Genomic DNA, 10557 nt, shown 5'->3' on the forward strand with positions numbered 1-10557 from the left:
TTGTAGGGATATGCACCCATGCTGGTGCACCAAATGTGTGCAGGTAACTCAGATCAGGCTTCCTGCCATGCCACATGGTGAATGGTATTTCACCAGTAGTTGAGTTAACCACATTATTTAATAAATTATTAGCACACATTGTGGCCTCCCCCCACAAAGAATCAGGTAACCCAGAATCAGTTAACATAGTACGGGTCATTGCCTGCAGAGTTTGGCCTCGCCTTTCAACATATGCATTGTGGTGTGGTCTGTATGGTGCAGATGTCTTATGAGCTATTCCAGCTGCCTTTAATCTATTCTGGAATTTGCTGTTAACAAATTCTGTACCATTATCTGTCACCAGGGTTATCAGTTGCCGTTTGGTTTTTCTTTCAGCAAACTTTAACCAGTTGAAGAAATGTTGATATGTTTCAGTTTTGCTTTTCATTAGGTAGCAAAACCCATATCTAGAGTAATGGTCCATAATGCTCAGTATATATCGAGCACCCCCCATACTGGGTTTCTTTGGACCTATAATGTCTGCAAATACTACTTCTAAAGGTTCTTTAGTTTTGAAACCATTTAGCCTATTTGCAGGCATTATTTTACTCTTATCTTCACAACAGACATTACAACGCAAATACTTATCACAGGGCTTTAACCTTATTCCTTCAGATAACTCTACTGTACGTTTTAGCATTTTAAAATTCACATGCCCCAAACGTCTATGCAATAAATGGATACATTCATCATGAGGCTTGATATTATTAAATACAGTCTGTGCCTCCCCTTTCTTACTATCATGTAAGACATATAATGTTCCATTTAAAGCTGCAGTTACCTTTTTGTTATCTCTTTCCAGTATGCACTTATTATTCTTAAATGTGATTACATATCCTAGTTTATCTAATACTCTTACAGAAAGTAAGTTCATCTTTAACTGTGGTACATATAACATTTTTATATTCTGGTTTAAACATGGACAATAAGCAATACCTTCACTCTTGGCCTTGAGGTGCCAACCATTGGCAAGTGATATACGTTGAGAGCTTGTAGACATTTTTATAAACTTTGTCTTATCTCTCGTGATGCAGTGGGATGCACCACTGTCCACCACCCATAAATCATTCTTCATATCACAATTGCTAAACATGGCCAGTTCAAAGGATTTCTTTGGCTTCTTTACATTCTGGTTTTTTTCTTTTCTGCAGAATCTTGCCAAATGTCCTCTGCCTCCACAATTAAAACACTTTTTAATTGTATATGCCGTTGAAGATAACTTCTCTTCTTCCGGGTGCTTTACTTTACACAGCTGGTTTCTTTCCAGCCTTGAAGATAATTTCTCTTCTTTATTAGGCTTATCTTCTCTCAGCTGGTCACGTTCAAACCTTCTTCTGGCTTCTTCTAATAGCCTGCCAGTAATCTCAGTTACTGATAAACTGTCTTTTGGCAACACCTCTAATGCAGTCACAAAATCATCATAGTTTCGATCCAAAGAAGACAGTATGATGTATACTTGTTGCAACTCATTAAAGATAAGCTCTTTTTCTTGTAATTCTTGAAAAATGCTTTTCATACAGTTTAAATGAGTTAACATGTCTCCATTCTTCTCAAGATGTGTTCTAAACAGCTTCCGTGTAAGATTGATATGAGCTCCTACACTGTCTCGAACATAAATCCTTTTGAGATTATCCCAGCAGTCTGCAGCATTTTCCACTCCACGGATATGAATGAGTTGCTGGTCAGACAGGGTGAGAGCTATGATGCACAAAGCCTGTTCATTCTTTCGTTCATAATCTTGTATCAGTTTATAATCCTCTTCATCGTTAGGATTTAAGTTTGATACATCTGGTGGGTTTGTTATTATGTTCCACAAACCTTCTCTTCGTAGAAGTAAACTACATTTCATTGACCATGAAACATAGTTTGTTCCATCTAGTCTGGATATCATGGACAGATGTGGCAAATTTACTTGTGCCATTGCTCTTGTGATAAACAACTATTTAACAAACAGTTTGTATTTACAGTAATGTGCAACTCCCACCAACTCTCACTGCTATATCCTGGTTAGTTAGACTGTGCTCACTGCTGGGCCCATAACCAATGTTAGTGTTTGGGGATAAACCCCCAAGCAGAGTATGCAGCAGCAGTCCAGCCAGGCAGGCAAATGAGAGAGAGAGTGGGCCCAAGAGTATACACACACTGGAGACAAAAACACTGTTTGTGGTTTTAAAATAGTTATTTTATTCACACAGAGATTAAGAAGTGTCATTCAGTCCATATATCATTATCCAGTATATCCATCCAGTTATCAAGTCCATTAACAGTAAATACAATGTCCTTATCTGCTTGTAAATCTTCTCCTCCTGATACCTTTCTCTCAAAGACAACGCTGAATCCTCAGCTCACCAAGCAAACAGTCTTTGTGTTCAGTTGAAATGGTATCTGGCACAGTAGCCTCCAAAAGTAAGCAGATAGACGTTCCAGAACAGCAGGCAGCAGACCAGGAACAGAACCAGGTGCATCCAGAAGCCGGACTATTACGTTTCCCTTCCTACCTATATTGCTGCCTGCAACCGCACCCACAATGACATTGCAGTTTCTTGTGCTTAAAGCTACAAAACACTTAAAACTAGGTTTACATATTTATTCAACCCAAACCTGGTTGGTGTATCCATATACCCAACAGGTTTACTCTACTCCTGTGATGGCGAACCTATGGCACGCATGCCAGAAGTGGCACGCAGAGCCATCTCCACTGGCACGCAAGCTGTCATTCCAGAGCAGGTCCACTGCGCAGGCATGTGCCGCCCACCTGATCGTCGGATAGCTGCCATACATGTGTGGGGGGCATACAGGAGATGCACGCACATGCGCAGAAATGCACATCACGCATGGGGGGATCACATGTGCATGTGCAGAGATGTGTGCGGTGTGGGGGTTGTGCAGGCATGTGCAGGGCTGCCCATGCGTGCATTGCCTTATGGGTTCTGGCAAACATGTGTGCATGCGCATGAGCACATGCACACTTTTGGCACACGAGGACGGAAAGGTTAGCCATCACTGCTCTACTCAGATTCTAAATCAGATAATAATAATAGCGCTTCGACTTATATACCGCCCCCATAGTGCTTTATAGCACTTTCTGAGCAATTTACAAATGTCAGCATAGTAGTAGCATGTTACAATCTTCTTTGTGATTTTTTAAAAATTAACCATTCTAGCAAACATCTGTGGAATTTTCAGTGTTTTCCCCATAAAATCCTAGCTCAGGTTTACTCTACTCAGGTTCTAAATCAGATAATAGTAATAGCACTTAGACTTATATACTGCCCCCATAGTGCTTTACAGCAATTTACAAATGGCAGCATATTTCCCCCAATAATCTGGATCCTCATTTTACCAACCTTGGAAGAATGGAAGGCTGAGTCAACCTTGAGCTGGTCAGGTGTGAACTCCTGACTGTGGGCAGAATTAGTATGAATACTACATTCTAACTACTGCATCACCATGGCTCCACATTATTTATGCTGCTTGGGTGATTTAACACAGTAATGAAAATTCACTACATTTAGAAATATATACCAGGAGACTTAATTCAAAGTGCTCATACTTCATTCTAAGCAGATGTAGGAAGGCCGAATAACATGGCTCAGTAGCAATGAAATCCTGCCCAACAGATGCCCCTCTGGTTTCCCAGAGTTACTTTCCTACCACAGCAAGATTGAAGAAAATGAACACTGGTTCTACTTCACCATCTTCAAAAAAGAACTGTCTACTGTAGGGGTCTCCACACTTGGCAACTTTAAGAGTTGTGGGCTTTAACTCCTAGATTTCCTCAGCTATGGTTTAACGTTGGCTGGCTGAAGAATTCTGAGAGTTGAAGCCCACAATTCTGACAGTTGAAGTCCACAAGTCTTAAGGTTGGCTGGCTGAGGAATTCTGGGAGTTGAAGTCTACAAGATGCATATGGAAATTCAGTCAAAGCAATCCATTGATTAAGTACATCTGATACAAACGGGCTGCCTTTCAGTAACAATTGTGGACAGCATTTTCTTCCTCAAGCAGAAGAACTGCTGAGACTGCATGTGTTTAATATACAACCTATTTTCAGTGGTTCCTAAAAGGACTGCACAGCTTCAACATTTGTTAGCTTGAGGAAAGACAACACTGTCCACCAGTTTTAGTAATAGGCTGTCCATTTGTAAGTATATATTCTAACTCAAAGGTGCTTTTTCCAAAAGGCAACTGGACTTTCTTGCTTTTTAACTTTGAAAATGTTTCACTTCTCACCCAAGAAGTTTCTTCAGTTCAAAAAAAAGACCCCAGAAAGTCCAGTTGCCTTTTGGAAAAAGCACTTTTGGGACAATCATGACCTGGATGCTTGAGAATTTCCACAGACATACAAATTCTGAGTTACATACTCAGAAATTCAGGCTAAAGGCAAAGTTGGGAACAGAACTTGTCCTTAACCTGGGGGTGTGGGGTGGGGTGCTCATAAACATGTAATCTCTTCATTAGTTAAAACCAATACTTACTTGTATTAATTCACTGTATTCCTTAAGAGACATACTGGAGCATCTATTGGAGCGAAAAGCTGCATGAGTCTTTGTAGTCAAGGATAAATATTTTAGGCTTTCTGACCTTCTCAAATCAATACCAATATGTTCATAATGATTACAACAATCTTGCACCCATTTGCTTATTCATTCATTTGCAGTTTGTACTTTACTTAGCTCAGCTCATCCCCCCCCACCTGCATTCACCACCATGTATCTTTGAACAGATGCGATTAATCCTTTCTGTACCAGCCTTTTTCAACACTAAATTTTGTGGAAAGTGTTTCTTAGTGTTCCCAAATTCATACTTTAATTACATGTGTTCAAGATGTAATTATTTCTGCTAGGATAAATAAAGATCACAAGGAATGTGATTGTTGTTACAAATTTGAGTAGCTCTGAAAGACCTTTGTCCAAAAAAGAATTAAAATAAAATTGAAGAGAAGTTTTCATATATTATTTAATATTGGAGCAAGTTCATGAAAACATTTATTGCAAAATGCAATTTGGTCAAAAGGGCAGCCATAATAGTGCAACACAGATAAAAAAACTGGAAGTTGCCATTTTATTTTTTTCACCACACCCCCAGAAACACTTTGTTGTGGGTAAAGGAATTTCCTTGGTTACCAATACTTGTTCTGGAGTAGACGCCAAAAAAAAAAAAAAAGGAAATATTATCTTTGAGCAGTTACTTAAATTGCCAAAACCTTTGGACAGCATTCTCAAGAAAAAATATGAAGCTCTTAACTGCCATCATAAGAAAGCCATATGGTAAAGGAATTAATGTAGTTCAAACATAAGTCTTTAATAATTTTTGTTTTATAAGCTTTTTAATGTCAAAACTATGTTTTTACATGTTTCTTGCCTCAAAATGGCAGAAATTATGCTTCCAATGTTTGGTGGCCCAAACTAGCTCCTCAGAGATACAAACAAACAAGAAGCTTACAGGGTTGTATGTGATTCTGGAATCTGGTTACTCATAGGACATAATTTAATGCTTTACAAAGAAGCTTCCCTGAGGCTTGGACCAAATATAACTCTTCTCACAGGTCACAGCTGTGAGAAAATAAGAAACTTGTTTTCTAGTTGTAACGAATCAACTTGCGAAGCACAACTATGATTAGTTTAAATAAAGATTTATTAATGTAAGTCAGAAGTGCTACTTTTAAATTATTATCGTTTAGCTAATCATAATTCACAGTTAATAAAACATTAATATTTCCAATTTTCTTCTTTGCTTTTGTTTTAGTATACTTATAACTTGTGATCATTGAAAGGCTAGAATATGATTCACTTACTTCTCAAGGTATTTAACCAACTCTGCAGTGTTCTCTGTTGACATTTTTATTTGAAGTATTATCTGTTATAAAAGAAACATTTTTTTCACATTCATTAAATTAATCATTGTAACCTATTAAGGTAGTAAACGTCACATTATTAAATGGCTTGCAAAAATTTTAAAATAAATCAGATAAAGAATATTAATCATATTTAGTTCTATTTATGTAGAACACAGTCAATGTTAGCAAGTAAGGCAATAACTGGAATTTATCTAATCAGGTGTGAGACTACAAATACAGACTATTAATGTTAACATACAGTAATAATTATACATAGTATAATTATTTTGCTCACACTCATGTTAAAATTCAACTAATTTCAAAAAAAGGAAAGGAAAATTTGATCTTTTCACCCAGCAGCACAACTTCTTAATACTGCTTCTCTATAGTGGCAAAGAAATCTTTTAAAATCTTTTTATATGGTATAGCATGATGACATTACAATGCAGAGTACAGACTAGGAAAACAGTACTACTGGTACAAGACAATATGTGAAGATCTTTCATGTGGAACTTTAATTCTTCCTAACTATGTTCTTAATTGTGAATTTGCTTCAAGCAATGAAAAAGAAACCTGATCTGAGCACATAAAATTATCAATTTGATAATAAGTTAACAACTGAAACATGATTCCTAAACTAGCCACCTGAGTTTTTTGTTTTCAGTCAGAGCAGTTTGTTGTTAATTGGCAAAGTGTAAAGGAATGTATTTATTCCACCCAATTGATGAAACTGAACTTCTAGGGTAACCAAATAACTTCTTTTGATTTAGTTTAGACATCTTAGACAACATGAGAGAAAAGAATATCTGATAAAATAAAATTCCTATGTTATGGAACTTCAACACTGACAAAAATCTTGATCTATGTCTTCTTTAGCTATTGAATAACTTGGTTGAAAACATTTCATAAATATCTTTAGGAACTTTTTTTTTGGTGTTTCTAATCCAAGTGGGAGAAAATTTAAATGAGTGAAATTAGTAGTGGGTAGCACCATTCATCAAGATACAAGAACCCTATCCAGTATATACATTTCTCTCTTCTAAGATAAGAGAATGACCAGCGAGCTTACGTGAAATTTTTGTGACAGGTAATTGCTTCTATCACTTCTTAGCATCTATGGCTTGAGGTACTAATGATAGAGATAGCCCTGATAGCTGTTCATTGATATTGGTTGTACTCTTGTAGGCAAAAGTTTGAAGTTACTAATTTGATCTACCTCTACAGAAAGAGGTAGAATGTGACAAGCCAAACTTCTACCTGAGACTCTTCGGTCAGCCAGATTACTGAGCAGAGGTTTAGAAATGTTTGTTATTTGTTGTTTTGATTTATTGCTGTAAGGCATCTTCCAAATATTCTGTTCTCAGAATTGGCCTACAGAGTTGGCTTACTGCTATTGCTCACAGCTATATGACGTCTGTGAACAACAGTAATAGTAAGATAAAGAAATTGGAGGCACAATATAAGGAAAAGGAAAAAAATATATAGCTAAAACTGATTTAAACCAACATCGTTCATTATATTTTTCCAAACTTTCTATCCTGGTTAACCATGGTTGCTTTAACCATCTGTATACTGTACATTGTTTTATATCTTTCAACTGAACTCTTCCAGTTCCATTGACACACAACTTCCTCAGTCTTTCCCTTATTTTCTACTCATTCACTCTTCATTCATATATGTTAGTGATTCTCCCTTTATGATGAATCACCTCTACTTCTTTTATATTGGTCAATCACTATTATTTTCAATCCATATTCACTCAGGAGACATTTGACCTTATCTCTTCTTGTCTTATAATACTCCACACATACAGACAGACACACAGGCACACACACACCCCTCATAGGTGCCCTAGTCACACTACATTCAACTTTTATGCATCCCTTCATGAAGCCAACTCATATTTTCCTTTCCCCCCAGCAAATATTAATTTATCCCTTCAGATATAATACTACCCACTTTTAGCAACATTTTTGTATCTTAGAAATTGTTCTATTATTTTCCCATATTTAATCAACTTTCTGCCATGTTAGTGACACTTACCTACCTGCTCCAATTTTTCATCATTAATGTAATTGTTTGTACCATTTATTATAAAATAAATTATATAACTAGCAATAACATTATTGCTAATGATTGAATGATCAATGTACCAGAAACTTTACATATAACTAGCATTTTTCTTAGAACTGTTGCCTTTCACATTACATTATTTATTTTTATTTATTAGATTATATGACCACCCATATCAAATACATAACTCTGAATGGCTAACAATATTAAAAATAACAAAAACCATATACAGGATTATGACTAGTGACTACCTATTGGTTGTCTTCTACAGAAACATTAATAAGAGAAATATCAAATTAATTAATCTCATTGGAAAACCTGACAATCATAAGTAGCAGAAATTTAAAATTCCATGAACAATATGAGGTAACTTAACTATCTTACCTCAGACTAAAGAGAGCTATGTCTATTAGTCTAACAATTCTTGCGAATGTGACTGTTATCCAGTTCTGAAAGATGCTTAAAACTGGCATCGTTGTTTCCTTGGTGATGTCATGAAGTCAACATTCCATTTTTATGATTTGTGATGAAATTTGGGAACCTGTCTAGTAAAACATACTATTGTAGTGGTATTTAATTGTGATCCTCCAGATGATACCATATTGTAACTCCCAGAAGATATAACTTGCTTATCTGGTGATACAGAATGCAAGGAATTTAAGCACAGCATGATCCAAAGATAATTTTTAATTTTTCATTCATTTTTTGGTTCTTATGCCAGTTGATTCCTGGCAACTTCCTGGACTATCTCTGAAGTTTTCTTGACAAGATTTTCAGAAGTGGTAGGGCTTTAATCAGAATGACTGGCCCAAGATCACTCAATTACCTAAGGATGGTCTAGAACAGGGGTGTCAAACTAATGTCGTCACATGATGTATTGCAACTTTTCCCCCTTTGCTAATATGGGGGTGGTCATGGCCAGTGCGTGATGCATCTGGCCCGTGGGTTGCAAGTTTGATGCCTCTGGTCTAGAACTCTCAGCATCCTGACCACCACCTTAACCATTATACCAATGTGGGTCTTATTATTATATTTTTATCTGGCCTTTTTAATGTATATTTTGTGCAATTCATGGGGATGAATATACCTAATATTTATGTCTCCTATTTCTACAACAACAACCTTGTGAGGTGAGATGAGTTGAGACAATGAACTCCTGCTTTCTGGGGCAACACCCTCATGCAAAACTGGTTCTCTTACATCTCTTACTGATGGTTAGCCCTTAATGGGACTTCTTTTTGCATTTCAATATTGGAAATTATTGGTTCATGTTGAAAGAGGAGAAATTAAGCTTTAGATGTTTGCTTGTTTCCATGGAATTTATATTCTTAAAATATTATTGTAGAGACAAACTCTTTCAAATTAGTGGTTAACCAGCATTATAGGTTACCATTGGTACAGACATTTTCTCTTAGTCCTAGATTGGAAAATTGAAAAATATCTATTTGCCAACATGCACTGGAGCACCATGTTAGATTATGGACCATAATATTTAGTAATGAGGCCTTAATTCTGCAATGCATTGATTAAGATCATAATACTAATTTATTAATATTTCTAATACCATTGATGCAAACAATTACAAAAAAAATTAAAAAATATATTTTCAACAAGTTAGCCAAGTATACATACAGTCAAGTCTTCATTCAATATTTCATCAACAGTTCTCTGGGAGGAACATGCTCAAAACAATTAAAAGGCAACTCGAAATTCTAGTTTCTTAGGATAAAATAAAATAAATTGCCTTGTTCAGTTACACACACAATTTTCTGAAACACGATTAATGTAATTTAGCACAACGAAACCAAATGGAAAAGCAATTCAAACACAATCAAATGAATTTAATTTTATATCATTATGTTCTAATACCTTTTCATCAAACATTAGAATATATTTGGCATTCAGTAGCCTAATTCAATTATAATCTCTTCTATAGATTACTGTGGTATTTCAAGGCCTCTGAAAGCATCCCATATCAGCAATTCTATTAGAAAAGGGAAATGAGATTGTATTTTGATTTTAATATTTAGTTTTGTAGAAAGCTATAAATCAGGCACAATAATACTTTCCGAAAAGCCTAAATCAAAGCCGGGAAAAAAAAGCCCTTTATATTTCAACTGAATCTAAGATGAATGTCCACTCTAGTATTCTTCTCAATTGCTAGGAAGCTGTTAAAATGTTATTAAAAAATGAGCAATACCTGCTGGAACACTTGATAGAGGACCTATCATACTTCATTCTGGGTGAAATTCAGGAAAGAAAAACTGTGTGATTTGTTTTTCCCCCCATTTATCATGAAAGGCCGCAGATAGATTCCACAGCACCTAGCACTGTTACTAAACTCCTTTTGTTTATTTTATGTCTCTAGGCAACCAGAATGCCTACTTTCAGTCCCAGAAGTAGGAAGGAAAGCTAAGAGCTCCTCCCAAAGTATGAGTGACTGTATATTTGCTTTTAATTCTGTGTTCTGAATTTTGCTCCTCTGGAGCTGGCACACTCTTCTGGCACACAGTTGCTTTCATCCCTGAGGCTAGATAGATCCACCATCATTATATCATTCTAAATAATAGAGAAATGATTCGGTATTCTAGGAAGGAAATTTCTAT

At 36.0% G+C, this 10557-nt stretch overlaps 1 protein-coding gene across 4 annotated transcripts in view; it reads right to left on the reverse strand.

Moving 5' to 3' along the window:
• The window catches only part of FAM81B (family with sequence similarity 81 member B), a 40322-nt gene extending 30018 nt beyond the window's left edge, over positions 1–10304 (reverse strand). For 2 of the 4 annotated variants that reach the window (XM_087927037.1, XM_087927040.1), the window contains exons 1-2: positions 10152–10289; positions 5837–5898 (exon numbers count right to left, since the gene is read on the reverse strand). In XM_087927037.1, the coding sequence (XP_087783163.1) occupies positions 5837–5880 (44 nt within the window). In that variant the 5' untranslated portion in view covers positions 5881–5898; positions 10152–10289. Of the gene's footprint in view, positions 1–5836; positions 5899–8335; positions 8410–10151 lie in introns of those variants that run through there. The other 2 variants (XM_087927038.1, XM_087927039.1) reach the window with 2 other exon arrangements.
• Positions 10305–10557: the final 253 nt, after the last annotated feature.

Source organism: Pseudonaja textilis, chromosome 2 (genome assembly GCF_049901715.1).
Source record: "Pseudonaja textilis isolate UNSWEBS1 chromosome 2, rPseTex1.2, whole genome shotgun sequence".
NCBI classification, from domain to species: Eukaryota; Metazoa; Chordata; class Lepidosauria; order Squamata; family Elapidae; genus Pseudonaja; species Pseudonaja textilis.